The sequence below is a fragment of the Schistocerca gregaria genome, chromosome 3 (genome assembly GCF_023897955.1).
Source record: "Schistocerca gregaria isolate iqSchGreg1 chromosome 3, iqSchGreg1.2, whole genome shotgun sequence".
Taxonomy (NCBI): Eukaryota; Metazoa; Arthropoda; class Insecta; order Orthoptera; family Acrididae; genus Schistocerca; species Schistocerca gregaria.
In genome coordinates, this window is record NC_064922.1 from 616,492,965 (window position 1) to 616,517,586 (window position 24,622).

The following is a 24,622-nucleotide window of genomic DNA, read 5'->3' on the forward strand; positions in this document are numbered from 1 at the left end:
AAATTTCCAAAAATTTCTAAGTATGTAGTGAATCAAATGGACCAAGTAAATGAAACGAAAAAATCTTTTTTACGACTGTGCTTATTTGATTTTCCTCGGGAGGTTACGGAAATTACTAAATAAAAATCAATCAACAATGGAGATATTAGTAGTGCAATATTTGCAATAAGATGATAGATCCGAATAATATGCTCTAATAAATGAAACATATTTTCTTGTCAGATATTCCGGATTGCAACTACTTTGGATTTGGGGACAGTGTATATAACCTTTGCCTATGTGTAATCGACGGGATCTCTGACTACGAAAAAACAACATTTGGAAGTGAAGTGAAACGTCTTTGAAAAAAAAAAGTAAAGGGAAAAATCTTATTATAAGGTGATAGTAGGCATAGCACTGTGTGCTGATATTAATAATTGCCGAATGCTTTTAGAAATACCTGTGGTCAGTTCTTAAGTTTTGCGAACAATTAAGCCGTAAAATGGCGGACGACCTGCAAGGAAATCTCCAGAATTACAAGTTACAACTGCAGCAGGTGTGTTGATCGCACTGATGAGTGTATAATCATAAAGAATGTAGTGTAGTTGCTATTGCTTGAGCATACATTTTGTTTGTAGGTCGAAGCTGCTCTGACTACAGATCCTGATAATGAAGAGCTTAAGAAGTTGAAAGTCGATTTAGAGGAGGTTATAGAACTAACTAGAGATCTAATTAAAACTCAGCTGATCGAACTAAAAGCTGCCCAAGAATCAGCCGGTAAGTTCTGTACCGTATTTTGAAACAGAGTGGATTTGTAAAACTATCTTTGTGTAGGGACACGATTAGTGTATTGATTGATTGTGGCACGAAAGTGTGCTGCATGACATTTCATGAAGTGGTAACTGGCAATTGACTTCTGTCGTCATTAGTGAGCTGTAGCCTTCCCTAGTATCGTTCAAGTCGTTAATATAGGTTGACTCCGATACACTTTCAGCTGAGCAAATCGTTCTAAAGTCATGCAATTTGGAGAGAGCTGTTATGCCTCGCATCAGACTATCACAGTGAATACTGCCGATTGCTCTGCCATGTTGGTGTACGTTCATGATGTATAGTATTTTGTTGTATCGGAACATTGATGCAGAAATTCTGTTCAGGTAGCAACTAGGGGATGATGTCAGTAACTGCATGAAAACATTAGCAAAAAAGAAGAAAACCATACCAACTATTGGTCCCTTCCAAGGACAGAGGGCATTTGGACAGATTCATTTTTATTCTAAACATCTTGAAAATGTATGACAGCAGTTGGAAAATAAGGATTTTTCAAAATGAATCGTCATGGCAACCGAAGTCTGGGTTGTGCTACAGATGATATGATATTTAAAAAATCAGGTAGTGGATCTATGTTCTCATTTTTGATATCCTTGTTTATGTACATAATATGCGTTGAAACGCCATTGAGACTCATCTAATACGGGTTATCTGATTTTGGCTAGCAGTTAGATTATACTATGAAAATTGCGTTTACTGTAGGGTGCTCTTCGATGCAAGATATTCTACAGATCTGTTTCTTACAACATTCATTGGCTCTTGTCAAATCACAACCAATATGTTGGCTAAAATGCACTTAACGGTGTATGCAGTTCTTGTGTGGCGTGCTGTTGTTGACAGTTTGTTTTGATATTCGTAGACAATTACGTGATCATTTATGGCGGCTAGTACGGATAATTGAATCTTAACTAATCTGGATTTTTTGTGTGTGAGGAGGGGGGATGGGGGGGTGGTAAAAACTCTTTGCATTGTGAAGTGTGATAACAAAACTTCATGTGCTGCCAGACTGACCTGAGCAACTCCCAAATCCTAGGTTATGGTGGAACTGACAATTTCATTGTGATTTGGCGGAGACAACGAATCTCAGCACTAAGATAAGCGTGCTGTAATAGGCTGACATTTAATATCTCAAGATACACGTTCATCACTGCATGAAATCATTTGCTGTATTTCCGAATCTGTCAAATATTCTGACAATGCAGTAAATTCTAATGTAATAGATCGAAATACCAGCTCATGTTATTTTAAGAACTATAGGAATTTGCGAATGGGCTTTCTGATTGGCAGGCAACAGTCATCTCGTGATTCATTGTATCTCAATCCCATCGTTCATCATACAAGTTGTCACCAACATCACCACAAACTCAATAGTGGTAGACCCCATTAGAGCAATTTTACCAAATTGCAGCATTGAGTCTAATGTTGATGTTGAACTACATTACAAATGTTTGTAAGTGCAGTGAACTGTGCAGAAGGTCAACAAGCAAATAAAATCACAATGTAATTTATGAGACTGCTACAACTATCTTGATAAAAAAGGGAGTCAGAAATGCAAAACAACAGTATCTCCAATAAATTCACCATCTCCACTAGACCTTTATTTATATATTGTACACCATGACCTAAGCTGCTGTGCGCAAGACCTAAATGGTGTGTTATAAACAAAACAAATTGTGTCTAACTGAAAAGGGCAAACAAAAACAACTAGATTCCATCTGCATAAGATCTGAGGTCCCACTTGTAAGAATATATTGTTGGCTTACTTTGTTCACAACACACATAATGGAGTTGCTGTAAATGCCGTTTTGCAGCTGCATATTAGAATTTATGTGGAGATAAATGAAGATGATCCACAGTGGAAGTCCTTGTAATTGGCATTTATGAATCATCTAAAATGAAATTGAATAAAGCTAAAATGCATTTTTAATTATTTCTTTACTTTGACTTCTGTGTTAGTCAATAAGATTTGTATGTCTTGTGGGAACACTGTTTATCCACAGTATTTTATCAAAAGTTAGTTACAGTATTTCAAAATCAGAACTTTGATACAGGCAAGGTGTCTTTATGAATTACTGTCACAAGCACTGAACATTAATATGGCCATTGGAAATTAAATGTGGCCTCACTGTTTCAGTCCAAGGAAGTGACCAATCCTGTCGTGGAAGTATTGCAGTTGAGTCAGGCTGCACTTAAACTTTGGTATTGACCATACTTCCTTACTAACGTTTACCAATCTGTACATGTTTAGGCATTATGCTATTATCATGCTCTAAGAAAGGTGCAGCATACACTGGGGACAATCAAATAGAATAAGCAGAACTTATGCGTGTAGCCCAAAATATATTGCTGCGAAGTAGCTTGTCAGTCATTTTCATGAAGATCTATTGCAGACTGCTTGGAATGCGCGTATGACGATGTAAGGAGAGCAGTTACCCCAGATGGCGCTTTAACGTACATAGATGTTCTGATATGCAATGAATACTTATTATTGTTACCAAAATAATTTAACTATTTACGAATCCAAGCCCATTAACTTATACATTTAGTGTCCTATTTAAGTTTGTGGTTTTTTAAAAAATTACAGAAGACATTGCTTTAGGCTAACATTTATTGTATGATTTTTGTGTGCAGTTTGCATAATAGATGGCATTGATGTGCAATGACACCTGCCCTCACAATGAACATATATTATTTCAATAGTTTTAAAAGTTATAAGAATGCATTCTACAATATTTCATTTAAATGGAAACAGAACATTTTGTTGTACATAATAATATAAAATGCATAGAGAATGGAAAATAAAGTGGTTGGACAAAAATCGGAAAAATTGTGCAAAGTGCATGCTTGGAGAAAAACACAGATGCTAGGCAAGCCTGCACGATCTGCTATTGTATTTGATCACAAATGGCACCTCTGCGATGTCCTCGGTATGTTTAAGGTGTCTGTCGTGGTCAGAACAGTGTTCTATGTAGTTGTGAATGCAGTATGTCGCAGCTAAATGCATTTGAATGTGGCAAATTGTCGGTGCTCATATAGTCGGTGCTTGCATAACCAAGGTAGAAGGGGGTGTTTGGTGTTTCAAGAGGCACCGTATCGATGATTTATTGTGCATACGGGGAAACTGGAAAGGCTCCATCCACTAAGTCACAATGTCAATGAAAGTGTGTGTTGACTGTTCTTGACAATCATTGACGAGGATTGTGAGAAACTGAACATCACACTCACGAACAATATAAACACCAAAACAACATGAAGGGAACTGCATAAGCTGGGAATTCCAGGGTGAGCTGGAATGACAAGACCACACATTAGTGATGCAAATGCCTGGGTCAGGAAGATGTGACACTGGAGCCATAAACCTGGACTGTGGAGCAATGAAAGTCATTTGGTGAATGAGTCTTGCTTCATATAGTTTAGAACTTCTGGCCAAATTTACGTCCCAAGAGTGAAAAGTTGTGAGGGTTGTGTGATAATTAGGACAGCCATATCATGGTATTCCATGGGCTCTGTGATTACTCTGTGAGGATGCATTACTGCCAAGGATTATGTGATGATTTTGGCTGTTGAAGTTCATACCATGGTATGTTTGTTCCCCAGTGGTAATGCTGTTTTTCAAGGCAACCATACAATGCCTTATATGTAGAGTGCTGTACTGGCGAAACTAATGAGTGTGCAATCAACCTAAAGACAAAAGCATAAAACACACTGTTATGCTGTATTGGTAGATCCTTATTGTAGTGAAAACAGAGGGCTGTCAGTGGGTACAGTTCATATAAAACAATAAGAAAAAATGAAGTATTTTGGAGCCACAAACACAGCTAAAAACAAGGAGGGAGTAAATTTGCACAAAATGTTAAAGGAGAGTTACAAATATTATGTAAAAACCTTGGTATATGTTATATTGTGCAACCTGAATGCACGTACAATGTGACACCAAGGCAGCCTAAAGCACGTCGAAAGATTAAGACGAACAGAATGCTTGCTTTAGGTATTTTGGTTTGCAGTATCATGAGATATATTTTTATCTCCAGTGATTACAGTGGGGATGAGGGGAAGCTTTTATCATCAATTGCCAAAAGCCTATGTAGAGGTAACAAATGCAATATGTAATTGCCAAATAAGTTGACCTTTTTTCATTCCATTATTTGACGTGCAGCAAAGGTCATTACATGAAGACATTTTCTGATATGGCTATTTTAAATAAATAAAAAAAAAAAAAAATAAAAAATAAAAATAAAACATTACACAGAAAATATAACTAACAAGTCATAAATGAAGACAGTGGTATGAATGATTTGTAGCAGCAACAGAAGGTGAACGTAAGTGGTGAACAAATAGAAGTTTGGTGTGGTATTTTAGGTTATGTAGACATAGGATTATATATAAAGGCCTATATTTCGTTTGAAGCATTAAAAAAATGTTTATTTACTGTCTGTAGATGGAAAAAAAGAGTGTGAACTTGGGTTAGCTAGATGCCTTTAAGCTGGTGCCTAAAAAAGTGTGGATACAAAGTATAGCATTAATACTCTCGAACTCCCACCCATGAGTTTGACACGCAAAAGACAGCACAAATTGCTGTAAAATTAGCAACCAATGTAGCAGCTGTTTTGTTGTCTAGGTGGAATGTCACTGACTACTTTTTCCATTGTTGGAGATCCAGTCTAAACGTAACTGCTGTCCTTGTTGTGGATGTCCAGCATCTGATCATCAACTTCTTTAGTGGTTAGACACTGGACTCGCATTCGGGAGGACGACGGTTCAATCCCGCGTCCGGCCATCCTGATTTAGGTTTTCCGTGATTTCCCTAAATCGCTGCAGGCCGGGATGGTTCCTTTCAAAGGGCACGGCCGTCTTCCTTCCCCGTTCTTCCCTAATCCGATGAGACCGATGTCCTTGATGTCTGGTCTCCTTTCCCAAAACAACCAACCAACCATCAACTTCTTTCATGGATATGTGACCACAGAACACTGCAGACAGAATGAGGTAATGGACTATGATTAGGAATGCCCAGCAGCCATCATGTTTCTGCAACAAACATTTACTAGGTAGGCTCATGTACAGGAAGAGCGTGGTCCTGTTGAGAACTCTAGGAAATAATGGTTAGTCTCGCATTAAGGCAGGCTAGGGAAAGGTATCAAGTTGACAGCTAGCTTATGAATGTCAGGATTCAGCTTACCAGGAAACCTCAATCAAGTTTCAACACCAGACACCGAAAGAAGTAAAAAGTGATTAAAGTCTCCATATGTTGGCATTGCAAGTTTTAGGGTGCGAAAGACAGTGTTTATTAAATGTAAAATCTGTGTCTGAAACTAGGTGAATGGACAGCTCAGTAAGTGTTCATGATCCTGTCAGGGTATTCTCCACATAGTTTTCAAATAAAGGGAGGTCCAGTTTCAAATCCTGTGCCAGTTCATAATGAATGGGTCATAGATGCTGTGTAGGCAATCACAGTTCTTTGCTTCCTTGCACAGAACATCGAACACAGTGTCTGCAGTTCAGCACAGTCCACATAGTGTCCTTTTGGCCAGTTGTTGCCTGTTCCATTCTGTACAAACAAAAAATTATCTGAGCTGGCCCAGTGACCCAGATCATACAGAGTCCATTGTACCTTGCTTCAGGTCAGCAACAATGTCACGATCATATTTTCCGTCTCATGCTTTCTTGTAATACACCTTTATACATTCCAACTTCAGGTCTGAGTCGCCATGGTATGCACCAGTAGTGTCTATGCCATGGTCATCTGAGATTGTCTCCCAGAACACATTTTATGTTGCTTTGCTGTTATGATCTATGTGCATTCAGGTAGTGCAATATATCACACACTGAGGTTTTTACATATTATTTTTGAAACTCTCCTTATCATTTTCTGCATGATTTACTTCACCCTTGTTTTTAGTTGTGTTGATGTAAAGTGCTTTAGGTTTTGTTTTATTGTTTTACACAAAATTTACCCAAATGGTTGCAACCAGCACCATCTTCTTATGGAAAAGATCTACTAATGTAATAGGAGAGTGATTTAAGATTTTGGCTGTCTGTATGTTCATTGTTTTCATAATGACAGCATTCTAGATTAGAGACACTTGACAGTTTGCCTCTTTTGTGACATATCGATGTACAGTGTGACACTGTGAAAAATGTCCTTATGGTCCTTCCAGTTGTGCTTAAATAGATTAGCTTTGGCTTTTTTAATATTTTACATTTTCATGCTCTGTTTATTTTTTATGTGTGTAATTTGTGCACACAGTTTGTACAGCAAAATGTGCTGTTTTTGTGTTTAAATGAAGTGTTGTAGAATGTATTCAGCGCCATCTATCATATAAATTGCACACAAAAAACATATAACAGGTGGTAGCCTCTAGTAATGTCTTCTGTACTTTAAACATAAAAAATACAAATAAGGCATCGAACATATGTTACAGGTTAATGTGCTTGGTTTAGTAAAATGTTAAATTATTTTTGTAACATAAGAATACGTGTTCTTGCGTATTAGAACAGCCGTAGAGATTAGTGGCATCTGGCATAGCTCTTACTTCCAAGATGAGTGCATTCCAACCGAGTTTTGGGTAGGTGTGAGTTCTGCTACACATGTTGTATTCTATTTGGTAGTTCTTGATGTATGCTTGACATACATCATTGAATGCCAGTGCTTTATTTCTCATTTGTGCTACATCTTTTTAGAGCCTTTGAAAGTGGTGTAATGCCAAAACACGTAAGGATTAGTGAAAGTTAATCAGGGTTACCACAAGTTCTGGAAATCGGGGAATTTCAAATGTGTCGGGGAAATCAGAGAAATTTGAAAAAAAAAAGAGAAACAGGAAAAATCTCGTTTTTGTCTCAGTAGATGAAATGGTTTGTTTACTGAGATGTCACGCATCGTCACTTGTTGGGGTAGTTTAGAATGTGCACTGCTTCTCCTCTTCCTCCCACTCCCCTCAGTTTGCAGTTAGTGTCTAGCAGCTCCCGAAGAGAGGCAGGCTGGCATGAGGAGAGGTTTGTTTGGATCTTATTCTCAGAGATTGTTAATACAGCAGCTGGAGACAGTGGTCATGTGTGGATGAGTTGTGTCTGAGGGATTGTGTGAATGCATGTGTGCTCTCGTTTTCTTACAAAGGTTTAGTTGTGAGTGTGTGATTGTCTTTTCTACATGCCTGTCGGCAGGTCAGCGATTGTCGTTACGGTGAGCTGCTACTTATTCTCATTAGTATTGATTCTCGGGTAATTTGCAAAATTTGTCTATTGCATGGATTGATTGCCGCTGTCTCATTTTATCAACATGGTGTCTGTGACACATGAATAGCTGGCCACATGAATTGATTTCTGTGATGACCCAAAACTGCATGCCATTTCTAATGAATCGGGCCTACCGATCTGAAGCCCATTGTTTCCCAGTAATGTGCAGGTCATGCCTGTTGGATCTAGTCTCACCTATCTGCTTGCAGGCCAGGTCTATTTGTGTGTGGCACAGTGTGATGGATTTTCGTGGTTTATCCATGGACCTAGGACCGAGGTGCTTCTCGGCAGGCTAGAGACCACAGTTTATGGATTTCACGACTGACTCAGTGCATCGTCAGGATTGCCACAGGTTCTGGAAATCAGGGAATTTCAAACATGTCAGGGAAATCAGAAAGTAAAACACTGGAAAAGTCTTGTTTTTTTTTTTTTTGTCTCAGTAGATTAATTGATTTGTTTAGTGAAGTGTCATGCATTGTCATTGGCTGGATGCAGCTGAGTACATGCACCACTTCTCTATTCCCTCGTTAGTACTGCTTCTCCCCCTCCTACCACTCCCCTTATCTTGCAGTCAGTGCTGTCACTACCTCTTACTACTAGCCTAGCAGCTGGCGATGAGAGGCAGGGAGACATGAGGAGTGGATTGCTTGGGTCTGATTCTGAGACTGCAGACACAATGGCTGGAGGTAGCGGTCGTCTGTGCATGAGTTGTTTGTAAGTGTTTATGTGAATGTGCACTCGTTTTGTGACAAATGCTGTGACTGAACATTCAGCTATGGGAGTGATTGTCTTTTCTTTCTGCCTGTCTCTGGCTCAGCAATCATCTTTATGGTGAGTTGCTGCCTATCTGTATTATTGATTCTCATTGTGTTTGAACACATGATCTGTTGCATTGATTGCTCACTGTGGCCTCATTTCATCAACATGCTGCCTGTGGCTCATGAATACCTGGCCTCATGTGTGAATTTCCACGGCGGGCCAAAACCACAGGCCATTTTTGTGGGTATCTGTAATGGATCGGGCCTGCTGATATAAAGCCATTTGGTTCCTACTAATTGTGCAGCTCCTGCCTGTCGGATCTAGTCTTATCGATCTGCCCGCAGGGTGGGTCAGTTTGTGTGTGGCGTAATGCAGTAGATTTTCATGGTTCATCCGTGGGCCCAGGACTGCGGTGGTTCTCAGCAGGCCAGAGGCCATGGGCAATGGATTTCAGGTATTGCGACTGTCTCACCGCAAATACATTGTACAGTGTGTCGTTTTATAGACATTTTATTTGTTCTAGTACATTTTGCCACTTGTACGTATTAGTATGGATGACAAGAAGAAGACAATTGTCAGTCACTGATGGTTTGTACACTATATAATCATGTGTTTCTAGAAAGAAAAATCACATAATACCTGTAAAATAATAGATATAATACAGTGGGTAATAACTGAGAATAATGAACGTTGTAGAACCAAATTTTATGGGTGGTCACCTAGTGTTGCTTTACACAATTATTCCCTACCTTATAATCTCCTACTTTTTTCTGAGGTTATTTCTGAAATATTTTGGGAATATTTTAAATCTTTTTTGCGACTCCAAGGTGATGCGTATTTTTGTCACAAAATGTGTTTCATTTTATTGAGATAAAATAACAGCAGCGGTCTTAATGAAACACATACCATTTGACTTGTTTTCTCCTTCTAAAAGCAATTCATTACAAAAGATGCTGATGTTAGTACTTAAGATTTTTGCTCACACAGGGGAGAAAAAGGAAGTCCTTAAATTTTATTTATTTGTTTGGTTTTTTGTGATCTTTTGTCTTTACTTAACTTTGAGATCACAAAGTTTGTCGGGGAAAATGATAGAACTTACCTAGAAATCAGGGACTCTCACTTCAAGAAACTTGTGTCAACCCTGTTATTATAGTGCAGAAAATGACCGCCACATCTTAAAGCATTTTCTATTAGAATTGCACTTTATCTAAATTTAGGCAAGTTCCAAGAACCATGGTACTTAGTCTACCCCTTGCTTCAATCTTTCATTGTTTGTGAACAATTTGCAAGAGGGTCACAAAAATAGTGAGTTTTTTGAAAAATCGTGTACTCGACAGAACATTTCAGAATATCAAACATCTTCCAAAGAGTGTCCATAAGAAATAAAACACTTGTCCTAACATTTTTTTCTGTTGGTGGAAACAGTTTTCAAACTCATCTGAAGTTGCACTGTTTACTGCTTCAATTGAGTTTTCGTGTTGAAAATTATTGCCTTTTAGGTTTCTCTTAATTTTTGGGAATAAAATTCAGATGGGGCCAAGTCCACTAGGTTGGGTAAGTGAGAAACCATTCTCATTTGGTTTTTGACTGTAAACTGCCCGAGGCTCAATGCTTCGTAAACAGGGGCATTGTTGTGGTGAAAAAGTCTGTCTCCTGTACAATGTGGGCTGTTCTTATACCTCTGCTTCACTTAATCATTTTAGCACTCCAAAGGTACATGGACCAATCACATTAATGTAACCATCACTTAGAGTTCGAAGTCACTGTGAAATAACCACTCACAGACAGCTGTTGGCAGCATTAGCAGTGGAGTATATATAAAGCATGTCAAGCGGGTGCAGTAAACTGTGCAGTTGTTATCGTAATGTGGAAAAGGAGTGATTTATCTAACGTTTGAAAGGGAATGATCATTCGCTTTTGGGCCAAGAGTGGAAGCATTTACAGAATGGCTAAGTTTGTAAACTGTTTGCATGCTGCCATTGTTAAAGTATTCAGCGCATGGTAAAATGGCACTATCCAAAACCATTGTCTATGCAACTGCGTTGCACCATGGGCCACAGATGGCAGGGGTGAATGACAGCTGTAGAAACGAGTACCAGTGAACATATGTGCAACTATTGAGCAACTAACTATGCAGATGAACCAAAGGTGCTACCAATAGTATCTCCTTAGTGACTGCTAAGCGACTGTTGTTCGGTATAGGCCTCTGTAGCAGGCACTTGGTTCATGTACTGTGGCAGTTTCCGGCGACTAGAGGAAGCAATGTGGTACTGGTGTGAAAGACTAGACACATGCCCTTCATCATAGGACTTACTTGGAGGTGCTGTGCTGATCTTCTTCTCAGGATAGCTGGCTGCGACGATCTGCCCAACTTCTTTTCCAAAGATATGATACTGTTTGGAGGAATTTGCTCTACTCTTAAAATGATTGCATACAATCAGGATACTTTTAAACCAACCCTACTATATTTCACTTCCACAAACAGAACACCACATAAGTTTCACATGAATGAATCTTATTTCGTAAATCCAATGAGTCCCGGTCCATCAGAAACCATTTATTACTTTTACAATAAATATAGTTCCAAAAATCTCTCAAGGTTCTCACAAGTCCACCATCCACAACTTTAGAGTGTCAGTAAGTAAGTAAGTAAGTAAAAGGAAGTGTCTGACATAGCATCATCACAGAGTAAGGCACGCTTGCTCCTAATGCTGGTCATGTAACTTCTGTGATGAGTGAGGTAACCTCTTGCCCACAAGGATGAGCCCTTCACCTTGTGGCATTCTCTTGACACACGTCCACCCTGCAGACAGAAAACGAGTGCGTGGTAGACACACTCCCATTTCTCACACTCTTACCTAAAACATCGGGTGTTCGAGATGGTGGAAAGCGGAGGGTCTGTAGAATTTGCGCCAAAATTCTTGAGGCACTACATATCCCTCCCCTTACCTCGAACACTCGATATTTTTTACATATTCAATATGTACATTGATATCACACTTAATAACAATCCACTTCTTTGAGATATCCAGTTACTTCATAATTCTAGATATATATGTATTTTTGCTAAATTCTTAACTTCACAGGATAAGCTCCCTCTTTCAATTCCATTCGTTAATTCCAGGTGTCGTGGACCCTTAAACATTTTACCCTTTACCTTTAATCCTTCATGTTACTCCTTCCTTTGTTCATACGGACTAGTACTATCCTATACATCTTTCTGTAGTCTGGAGGAACAAAATTTATCAGCCTGTTCTTTCCAACATCCATAAATTTTAATAAAGCTGGAGGCATTAAGACTTCAAACTTACCAGAATAAAAAAATATGTGATTTCTATCACTAAGCTGCCTTTTTTCCCTCGGGAACAGTACTCATCCCTTACCTATTGGTAACCTTTCTCCTGCTGTTCTGGTAGATACACCCCTTTCTTCTTCCTGTATTCTATGGTACTTGTCAGCCCCCTTCTTGGTGCCCCTGCCCACACAGTATAGGTCAGCCTCTCACTGGTCTGCCTATCTCTCTCTCTCTCTCTCTCTCTCTCTCTCTCTCTCTCTCTCTCTCTCTCTCTTTTTCAATTTGCTTTGTGAGTAGGCCCCATGATTTATCGACCTAGTATACATCTTTACGTATACCATCACTAAATATTATCCAGTAAAATTACAAAATCTACTTCATTCTTCATTATTGCTCATTAATACTTCATTTCGTATCCTAGAGTCCTCCTTTACTTTTCAAACTCCCTACCATACCATTGTACTTAAGTTATCAAAGGGTACACCATCTTTATTTGGGTCATCAGAGAGCCCCACTATTCAACAAGTTGTCAAGTCATTCTTATTTATATACATATATATTTTTAGAATTAGTCAATGTAGAACCATCACCTATAATACCATGTGCTCATGCTTTATCATGTGCATGTACTTCCCCCTACAACACTTGATGGTTCTTATAAGCTCTCAAACTGTACTTTTCCTGTTTGTGTCTTTGTGTTTCTGCATTCTTGGATGACAAGAGATGGTGTGGTGTTGGGTTGCATGACTCAAACGTCTCTTCCAGTTGACTTAAACATTGTGCGTGCAGCCGATCCTCTTCTTTGGTTTATCAGCTGTGTTGCTCTTAAGATTTAATTCATCTCTAAAGACTGTATGAGGTTAAGGGGAATATTATTAACCAGCTCTATATTCTTAAAATAAATTATGCACTCGTAGGCTCTTGTCAGTTCAACAACAATGTATTTTCGACTCTCATCCCAAAGTAACAATTATTCTCTACAAACTCCAGCAAACCAACTGGTTAGAAGATAAATGTCAGAATCTACTAAACATTCATAAAGTTACATATGTTCTGCCTCAGGCAGACCCAAGACATAAAGTAAAAGTCTCTATATAACACACGCTTCATCTGTCTCTGTAACAATCCTCATGACACCACACACACTATTGAACATTATCCAAATACTCTTTGACTTTTTGATATAACTTCTAGGGCACTGCTTGTAACCACTTGTCGGAGCCACTTGTCTGACACAGCTCCTGGCTCCTTGTGACAGCTGTCCTACCTACACACACACACACACACAGACCTGTATGGCACAGAAGAAGGGCTCTCTCACCCTTGTCATTAAAATATCAGGTGTTCAAGATGTTGGTGAGCCAAGTGTTTCTAGAATTCACCCTAAAATTCTCGAAGCACTACATATTCCTCCCCTTAGCTCAGGTCAGCCTCTCTTGGGTCTGCCTATCTGCCCTTTTCATCCAATAAATGCTGGGTGCACCCCCCTCCTCCCTGAGTAGGCTCCCTAGTTCACTGCCCTAGTATACGTCTTTATGTATACTGTTGATAAATATTACTTGGCAAAAGTCATTTCTACTTCACACTTCTATATTACTTCTCAGTACCTTATTTGATCCCCTAGAGTCCTCCACCACTTTTCAACTTTTATGCTTTCAGTAGACCTCATGTTTATATAGAATTCACCATATCATACCTTTCCTTATTCTAGACTTGTCCCGCTATCATACAAATCGTCAGAACAAATATTTGACTGATATTCCTACATAATCATCACCGTTAGTTCCTCCCTGGCTGATGCTCATTTGCTCAGCATTTCTCACATTTCCTTGTGCGATATAGAACTGTCTCTGTTCTTATACCTATGTATAAATATATAAGAAGTGACAAAAGGAACAAAAGGGGGTGATGTAGAACCATCATGTATCAACCATACAATATGTACATCTACCTAGATGTACATAGGTCTTTATTCCCCTACATCTCTTGGAGGTTCTGACATCGCTTTAAGTTTCTAACCCGTAATTTCCATGTTTGTGTCTAAGTGTGGCTTTGTGTGTATGTTGATGTGTGTTCGTGCAGCCTGATTCTTCAGCCCACTTATTTGAAATAAGTTGAAGGTTATAGGACACCACGCAGAATGAGGAGGACTTCAGCGATACAAATGTATGCATATGGAAAGAGGGAAAGATAGACCGGTACTCAGATGAGAAGTAAGAAAGGAAAAAATAGAAACAGTTGCTAAGATCGAAGAAGTGAAAGAAGATAGCCCCAAAGACAGAAAACTCTTCCCACCCCCCTTTCCCTGGATCCCTACTTTGCGGGTACTTGAGTGAGAAGTCGGAGGAGATATGATGTTGAACGTCTCCTACAAAATGGACATTCTCACCTTCACCTTTGAAGTCCCTGAAGAAAGATCTCAGCAACTTCTATGGAACAAACACTACACTAAAATAATTGTTTAGTCATTCAGTTTAAACTATTTTTCATACACACATAAAGTACTCTGTTCATTTTATGTCTAGATATTACATTGCTTGAATAGTATCATAATATTACCTTTGTACTTGTCCTATCTTCTATTCATTTCATTCCATGTTTAGAGATCACAGTTCGTTCGTGATCCTCTTAAATTAGTCACACACCGTCAGGTGGCTTGCGGAGTATGGGTGTAGATGTAGATCTTGCAGTCATATTTGGCCACTTAAATACTAACATGATGGGATAGTTTAAGAGGTTATGAATAGATTATAGAATATTTGAAGGGAATTTAGTGTAGGAAAACTAATGTAGAAGTAACACGAAAAACAACTCAGGATCCGACAGTCCTCACTCTGCCTGTTAACACAGAATATTAACATCCCTGGGGAACGGATATGACTCCACCCATATCCCATGGGTCTGATACTAAGCTCACTGGAGCAAGTCCATACCAGTCCCTCTTGTTACATTTTGTGTGAAAGTCTCCCCACAACAAAACAATCACCACTGTGCTAGGTAACACAACATTAGGTAAAGCTATTCTATTTTCTACTTTGCCATGGGCAAGTTTGAATTCTTCATCCATAACCTTGTCAGTATCATCAGGTTTGGAAAAAGCAACAGTCACAACGTTTCCAGATATTATACTCTGGGAAATTCTCTATCTATAATTAGCTCAAAAGGTTCCGCCAGACTGCTTACATTTATAATGTTAAAGTTGACTATCTTTTCTTTGAAATTTTGTTCTGCATTTTTTATTTGCGAACTGACAGCTTGTATAGTAACAGCTCGTATACTAACACCTGGAATTTTCGACTGAGTAATAGATATTAACTCCTAAAGTCGATCTGTGGTCTTTCGAGATATTCAGTTCCTGACATACAGAAATAAATTTAATATTAGGCTACATGCATTTTTAAAGATTCTAATTTTTCATTGAGATCGGGTTCTTTATTATTACATTCAGCATCAAATTTAGATTCCAAAGTAATCGTGCCTTCGCACAGACTACTAGCTTGTTTGCTTTGAGTGTCTACTTTGGCGTACAATGAATCTATGTTTGTTAGGCTTTTTCGAATTTCATTCAGAGCATGTAACTTAGAACTTAGTCTACCTCTTTTTTTTTGCACATAAAACTTTAGTGTAGGCTTTTATAGCTTCAGTCTGGGTATCTATTTTAGTAGCTATTGAGTGTATCAAGTCTAGGTTTTTCTTAAAACTATTGTCTAAATCTTTTCTAAAAGCTTTAAAAAATTCCTTCTGGGCTTTGAAATGATCATCTAAATTTTTACTAAAAGCATTAAAAAACTTGTTCTGGGCTTTGGATAACTTTATCAACTCAGCCTTTACCAACTCCTGCCCATCAGGCACCCCTTTACTTATTTCCATGGTCGTAGCTGGTTCTTGATTCTCCTCAAACTGTTTTAAGCTATCCGTATTTCTATAGACTTCGGCTCTTGTAAGGATCTAATACTAGTTTCAGTACACAGTAAAAGTTCACCCCACAGTATTTTGTAACACTTCTTACAAGAATAATAAACTTGTTTATTTTACACTGCATTGGTGAGCAGGTGTAGAATCGGCACCAGTGAATAGCAAGGGCGCCAGCAACGTCAAACATTGGTTGCGGCATCGGCGAGTGGACGCGAAGTCAGCAGTGGTGGCAGGTTACTGCATCGACGTCGGTTAGCTACTGCGTCGGCATAGGCATGATGTGTGTGGGTGAGAAATACTTCCTCCCCACACTAAAAACTCCTTAGTCAAAAAGTTGATCTTCTCTCTATTTTCTTGACGTTGTTACTTTTTCCTCTCTTATATTGTGCTGCATTCACAACGTTCTTCCTTCGGTTTATTGGACACCACGCAATTACTCGAAACAGTTTCTCTGTCTTGTTATTTCTGGTTGCTATGGCAACACAGTATCTTCTTATCTCGATTTCTGTCGTAAATTTCCCGCTTTTTACTTGTCCTGTCACTCCGGTTGCCACATTCTAATGCTTTCTTGGGCGACAAGAGACAATGCTGTGTTGGGTTGCACGTCTCTTCCAGTTGACTTACACATTGTGCGTGCAGGTGATCCTCTTCTTTGGGTTATCAGCTACGTTGCCCTCGCTGTTTAATTTATCTCCGAAGACTGTATGAGATTAAGGGGAATATTATTAACCATCTCTATATTCATGAAATAAATTATGCACTTGTAGGCTCTTGTCAGTTCAACAACAATATATTTTTGACTTTTCCCAAAGTAACAATTATTCTCAACAAGCTCCAGCAAACCAACTGGTTCCAAGATAAATGTCAGAATCTACTAAACATTCATAAAGTCACATATGTTCTGCCTCGGGCAGAGTCAAGGCATAAAGTAAAAGTCTCTATATAACACATGTGTCATCTGTCTCTGTAGCAGTCCTCATGACACCACACACACCATGGAACATTATCCAAATACTCTTTGACTTTTTGATGTAACTTCTAGGCCACTGCTTGTAACTACTTGTCGGTGCCGCTCATCTGACACAGCTCGTGGCTCCTCGTGACAGCTGCCCTTCCTGCACACAGACATGTGGCTCAGTAAAAAGGCTCCCTCACCCTTGTCATTAAAATATTGGGGGTTCAAGCTGGTGGAGAGCCAATTGTTTCTAGAATTTACCACGAGTTTCTCGAAGCACTACAGCACCAATGCTTACAGCTTGTGAAATGTCTGAAAACAAAGGGTCCAGGCCGGAGGAGGGAGCGTTACGGTTTGGCGAATGTTTCTGTGGCATTCACTAGGTGATGTTGCCATTCGGGAAAGCATAGTGAATCAATACAAGCATGCATCTATCCTAGGAGACCATGTCCATCCCTACGTGCAGTTTATAACAAAGAATATAGTCAATTTTTGGCAGTATAATGTAATTAAATAGATACAAAAAAAATCTACTCCAAGTGGCGGCAGGGGAACACACACAAAAAACGGTTTTACTTGTTCAAGCTTTGGGAGCCAATGTCTCCTTCTGGCAGAAGTGTTGATAGGAAAGCAAGAGGGGTGATAGAGGAGGACTGGTGAGGTTTAGGAACAGGGGTACAGTTTGGAAAAATCATGCAGGCCCCAGTGAAGGGAGGCTTAGTGGACGGGATGAGAAGGAATCTTTCTCATCCCATGTGGTCAGTCTCCCTGACCCTTTTCTAAAATGTATCCCAGTTACTAAACCTATCCAGTTTTCCTTCACCCCCCCCCCCCCCCTCCTTCCTTCTCCTTCAACGCTTCTTCCAGGAGCTGCCACTGGATCCAAAACCTTGCATAAATAAAAGCTTTCTTTATGTATGTTCTCCTGATGCTGCTTGGTGAGCAAATGTTCTTTTATCTATCCAATTACCCTACATGCAGTTGGTTTTCCCTTGGCACAATGGCACCTATCAGCAGGGGTGCAATGTGTCACGCAGCTTGCAGTGTACGAGCATGTTTTGAGGAGCACCAGAATGAGTTTACCGTACTCTCCTGGCCACTGATCTTCTCAGGCTTAAAGCCACCAAGAATCTTGTGGGACCACCTCGATCGAGCTTTTCGTGCCATGGAACCTCAGCTGAGAAATCTAGTGCAGGTGGCCATGGCACTAGAGTCAGCATGGCTCCACATCGCTGTCACTACCTTGCAGAATCTCACTGACTCTTCCTGCACATCTCAGAGTGATTGATGCTGCAAAAGGTGGTGGTTATTCAGGTGTTTAACAGGCGGTCACACTAATCTGACTGGACAGAGTAATAATGTGGGTTAACCATGGTATCTTGGAGAACAGATTCATCATGGATGATGCCGAAAAAACAGACATTGTCTTCACACAGAATTTCTCCTGACTTGCTTCTTATGCTCTTAGTGATGGAGTCTTTGACTGGTTGTTGGTTGGTTTTTGGGATATATCCATAACATGATGACTTTTGCATCGAAATCTAGCTCAACCTCTGACTGTTCTGTCAGTACCCAGCACCTGTACAAATGATTCTCTGGTTGTCAGGAAAAATATGTGAAATGAATTTCACTGCAACGTGTTTCTTGTTCAGTCAGCATTTGTTGGCATGAACTCCAGAATATTAAAGTTGTTTCCCCCAATTCACTGATTTCTACATTGATTAAATATGATAGCAACACAGATATTTTCAATGTTTTCATCCATTCTGGAAGTTGGTGGGTCTTCCCGATCATAATTCCTCTTCAGTTGACATTTGACCACCTTTAAGAAAAGTAAACCACTCATAAACCCTTATCTGGCTCAAAGCTGCTTCCCCGTAAGCTATCTGAAGCACTGAAATACTTTCTGCTGTTGATTTCCTAATGGGAAATAGCACCGGATTTTTGCATGTAGGTATTTAATGTCAGATGGTGGAAAAATTGCCAGACATGTGAAACAGTGCTTACAAAAACATACTGATCGCAATAAGATTTCCACATCAGTTTGCAATGGTAACTGATACTTTTGGTATTTAGCAAAGGCATCTAGCGGGAGAATGCAGAAGTAATATTATACCAACAACCAGAGAAAAATTTTCGTTACTTTTGGGTCCCCCCTTGTATGTACATAATGCCTCAAAATACTCATCTGAAATTTGGCCGTCATATAAGTTTTCCAAATTTATCTCAGTGTTTTAGTTTCTATAATGAAAAGCATGTTAAATATGGTAACATGCATTGAAGTGACCCTAACACAGGCTTGAGGCTCCATTACACTTCAGTTGTCATCACAACCTTTGTTTTGAATTCACATTTGTTGGCTGTGTCAAATCGCAACCGAATTATTGCTTTCTAGGCAAAGATACACCTTGGGCTATGCTGCAGATCAAGCTGTCACCACAATCCTAAGATTTAAGGGGCAAAGTGGGTGGCACACTTAAGCCACAACCACCCTTAAGACAATTTATGGTAGACATCTCGGAATGCTAGTGAATATTACTGTTGAATGAAATCGTTCAGTCTGAAAGACAGAACACAATTTAATGAAACTTTGTGTCTTGTGTAAGAGGGCACGATGAAAACATTGTATTTTGCAGACAAGTCTAAGGTGTCAGTTGAGTGTTCTGGGTAACAGACAATGCTTCAATCTGTCAGTATCTGCACTACATTTCTAAACTCCACAGGTAATCCTCTGGATACATTGCTATACATGAACAGCTGAAATAAAAGTGGGAAAATTGCTGCTTTGCTGTCCAAAGTTTGTTTCAAATAAAAAAAACTGTGACTGCAACAAAGAGTATGATCTGATGTCCCTGTGTGCCACACAGATGTAATATGTCAAGAAGTTTCATGACCACGTACATTCCACAAAGGAATTAAAATTTTAATGCTTTCTTCCATTTTCATATATTAATGTGTCTTCAGAAAAAATCCTGTGCTTATTTTATTATTGAGTTTTATATGAAAAATAACTTTTTTTTACAGCAAGTTCAAGTATAGAGGAAGCTGAACTTACAGCAAAGCTCCTGGCTGCTGAAGAACCAAATGTTAGCAGAATTGTACCTGTTCGAAAGGACTGGAAAGTTGGAGATAGGTGTCTTGCAATTTGGAGTGGAGACGGGCAGTAAGTTTAAACTTAAAATTCTGTTGTTCTAAAGTCTTTAAAGAATTAGGAAATATTGTGGTTCTATTTACTTACTGTGTTAAGTCTTACAGTAACAGGAATGGAATTGGAGTGGGACCTAGATTAAATGTTGTTATAAACTAATTTGGTCCACTGAATTTATGATGACAGCATTTTTATAGTATTGTAGTCAAATCTGCAGCTCTTATGCCAAATTATGTGTGTTTTTTAAGTAGTGGAAATGTTATCAATAGACAAACTGTTGGCTTTATATAAGTGCGAAAAAAATTAGTAATGTATAATCAGTCATATTTCAGTTATAGGTTTAGTTGTGTAAAATGTTGTCTTGTTATTTAAATGTGGGTAAAAACCTGAAATAGGGGAGTCTGCTGGTGAAGATGATTGAAAAAGATGCTATCAGCCAGTTCCAGTATTGCCTGCTAAAATGAGACTGTTTAATGAATGTTTGAAATGGTATGCATTCCGACCAAATGTCAGTATCTGATGTACAGTCAGTATATTTATTGTTCCATGCACTTGTTATGAATTAATTTATACTTTTGCAGGAGGTCATTTTGTCAGCTTGATTTGCATTTCGGCCATATAATGTGCCAGACCTAAGTGACATCCTAATATTGAAGGTGAGATCAGAAACTGGTACTAATGAAACAAGAAATATTCAGGTCCTTTCCACATCTTCCCATTTTTCCTTTCTGCGTAGAAATCACTATTGAAAAATGTGATCCTCGACCTGTTCCACAGGTGACAAACATTTTATAAATGTATCAGGCAGTTTTTTTTCTATATATTTTGTCATCGAAAATTTAGTTGCAGGCATTTGTCTTCATTTAAAATTAATCTCCATTTAATTTGATTGCTTTTAAAAATTTGCCATGAAAATGTCTTGTTTTTGTAAGTGTGCTATTGGTAGGACTCATCACTATATTGTACAGTACACGAACGACTTTTAATTGGTGTCATCTTTTATTTGTACGTAACAAACATTCAGATTTTGTGTGATCTGTTCACAGATATTACGAGGCAACAATTGAAGACATAACAGAAGATGGAGATGAAGTCTCCGTTGTGTTCGACAATTACAAAAATTCAGAAGTTACGTCAGTGGCGCTGTTGAAAGAATTAAAGGCTGGTGCGAAGAGACCAGCAGAAGATGGAGCTGATAGTAAAGCTAAGTATGTGAGCTTAAGGAATGATTTATACCATTAAATGGCTAGAATGTGGTATGTGTCATACCCTGGTATGTTGGTTGTGGTGTGTAGTGTTTTCAATTTCTAATGCTAGGTTATGAAGTCTTAATTTGATTGTGAGTTGGCAAATTTGATTATGGAATATACATTGTGACAACAGATTGGTCTATCGTGTAGCCTAATGTTTACTTTCGTGCCATATTTAATACACTTTTCATCATAAAAACTAAACCTGCACGGTAAATTCAGAAAACGTAGTAGACAAATGGTAAGTCTTTGACAAATGTTTTGATTCATATAATGTACATATTGTTGCAAGGGGAGTGTTCTTCATAACTTTTTCCAATAAAATAACAGTTTCAGTACAGTTGTTACTCTGAAATAGCGAGTGGGCCAATTATATTCTGAACATTTTATCTGTATATCTTTATTCATCCAAGGATCAACTCACAGTGATAATAATGTAGTGGCAACTAGTAGGCCAAAATACAACACACACCATACATAACATGCTTTAAGAGGGTGGAACAGATGGTCAGTTGTGGCCTTTATTAAGGAACCATCGTGGCATTTGCCTAGCGATCTAGGAGAATCACGAAAAATCACGAAAATCAGGTTGGCTGGACACAGCTCTGTCCCCGTGAATATGAGGTCAGTGCCTTAACAGCTGCAGTGCCTTACCTATGCACACATTGTTTCAGGTAACTTGTAATGTGAGACAGTTTCCTTCTTCACTGTTCACACACTAACGACAATCATGCTGAGACACACACTGATGATTCCTGATCTGGGAAGGTGATGCTGTGCGTATAGCCTCAATTTGAGACTCCATATTCGACTATGTGCTCCTGTCCACGTGAAAAATTAAGCCCTCTTGCATTACTATCATGTATTACACACCTTGACACACGATCCTTCTGAAAGCAGTAAACCATAATCATGTATTGAAATGTGACAAGGTGCTGTAGTTATTCCCTTTCATTACTATCCACTACTTTGGGTCCACCAAGTAATCTTTGTGCCATATGCATTAATTGTGAAGAACTTCTTAGCAATAATCTTTTTCACATCCTTTGGCCGTCTTTGTACAATTTTATTCCCTGATATAAAATTCTGTTTTTTTTTTTTTTTTTTTTATTTTTTTTTTTTTTTTGTAAATATAACTTTCTCTTAGTTCCATGATTTTGTGTAGAACTGTTAGTGTGGCATTTCATAATATTTTCTATGATTTGCACTATGTATTGGTATATGTACTCACTTGGTACAGTAAGGATGCCAATTTTTTTTAAACTGCACTTCATAATGAGCTCAGCCACTACTTGCAGTTATTATTTTTATGGCCCTTTTCTGCAGTTTAAAAACTGTCCATGTTTTGTGCCTTCAATCCCCAGAAAAGAATCTTCATAACTAAGAAATGAATGTGGCAGGCATAGTACATAAAACACAAGACCTGAGCGTGCCGTTCTGCAGTTGACCATCTCATCAATTCATTAACCCATGTCATGAAAGGTTTACTGAGGAAATACCAGACTATGACCATGTTTTTTGATTTGCAGAAAGCCTAAGACACTTGCTGGACGACTGGTATCCTCCGTATTCTTTACACTTGGGGATTCTGAGGGTGCCTGCTCCATTTTCTTCAGGAATTTTTAAAAGACATAGTTTTCAAGGTACGTGTGAATTCTGTATCGTCAGACAACTTTATCTAGGAAAGCAGGATGCTTCAGGGTTCCGTCCTGAGCGTTGATCTCTATCATCATTAACCCTATTGCGGCCTTTCTCCTGCCGGGCATCTCTGGCTCCCTTTCTGTTGATTATTTTGTGATCTGTTGCAGTTTTCCATGGACTTGTCTCCTTGAGTGGTGCCGTGCGCACTGTCTCGACCATCGTTACTTGTGGAGAATCGACTGTGGCTTTCACTTTTCCACTGACAAAACTGTTTGCATGAATTTATGGCAGCACAGTCGGTTTCTTCTGCCATCTTTACACTGTGGATCTGTTGTTCTTCCGTTCGCTGAAACTACAAATTCCTGGGGCTCATGCTTGATAAAAAAAATTTCTTGGTCATCCCATGTGTCTCACCTGACTGCCCACTGAACCTGATCCCTCAGTGTCCTAAGTGCTCTCAGTGGTACTTCCTGGGGAATGGATTAGACCACCGTCCTCCATTTGTATTGATCCCTTGTCCATTCAAAACTATACTATGGGTGTTTCATTTACACATCTGCATGTCTGTCCATCTTATTCCATTTAAATACAATCCACCATTGGGAATATATTTGATCATGGCATCTTTTACACTAGCCCAGTTGAAAGTTTCTATGCAGGAGCTGCCGAACTACTGCTGTCATACCGATGTGACATCCTCCTGAGCTGATACGCATATCGTTTCTCTTCCTTGCCTTGCCACCAATCCTATGCCTTCTTCTTTGGTGACTACTTCAACTGACAGTGTGGGGCAAGTCCCTCTTTTCTGTTACCTCCTTGAGTTCATTTCCGCTATTGCTCTGGCAGCTTAACTCCACCCTACCTTCCATGTTCCTGATGGATGTGAATCCTTCACTACTCTAGCTTCCTTCGATTTTCTTTAGCTTCCTGAGGTCACGACTCCAGATTTGATCTACCACTGTAAGTTTCTCAATTTTTGCACAGAACTTAGCTCTCAGACTGACCATGGTGTGCATTCATCTATGGCACCAATCATTCTAGGTCTTGGCTTCTGGAACACTGCTCAGTGATTATAACAAAGCTCTGTGCATTGTATCTTTTTTTAATCTAATTTTGTTCGTTTTCATTCATTGTACTGCTCGGGGCCGACGTCACAAGACACCCATTTCAGTTCATCGTTGATCAATTAACTGAGTTTTTTTGTTACAGAGGGCAGCTAACCCTCTGACCGAACACGCTGATTTACCGTCCCTGCTGTATCAGGCCACACTATACATCGGACGACACAGACTCTTCAAGTGTATCATTTGCTCTGATTCTCTCTGCCCGTCAGAGCCTCTGTGTACTGTACAAAGTCCATCCCTTAGTGCAACGAGTCCAAGAAAGCTTCCACTTGCTCACTCTTGAGGGAGCCTCTGCGATGTTTATGTGGGTCCCTGGTCATGTCTGTCTGATAGGAAAAGAGGCTGCTGTTGAAGATGCCAAGCCTACAGTCATCATACCTCAGCCTGCTAGTTTTTCCATTTCTTCTGATCTCCGTGTTGCTGTCTGTCAACAGGTGGTGTCACTTTGGTTCCTTCATTGGAACAACTCCAGGGAATTAAACCTCTCCCCACTGCATG

At 39.2% G+C, this 24,622-nt stretch overlaps 1 protein-coding gene across 1 annotated transcript in view; it reads left to right on the plus strand.

The window, feature by feature from the left end:
• The first annotated feature begins 252 nt into the window (after nucleotides 1-252).
• LOC126353853 (survival of motor neuron-related-splicing factor 30) overlaps nucleotides 253-24,622 on the plus strand; it is a 32,356-nt gene continuing 7,986 nt past the window's right edge. The window contains exons 1-4 of the mRNA XM_050003015.1: nucleotides 253-535; nucleotides 618-756; nucleotides 19,986-20,124; nucleotides 21,156-21,317. Coding sequence (XP_049858972.1) covers nucleotides 482-535; nucleotides 618-756; nucleotides 19,986-20,124; nucleotides 21,156-21,317 — 494 coding nt within the window. The 5' untranslated portion in view covers nucleotides 253-481. The remainder of the gene's footprint in view (nucleotides 536-617; nucleotides 757-19,985; nucleotides 20,125-21,155; nucleotides 21,318-24,622) is intronic.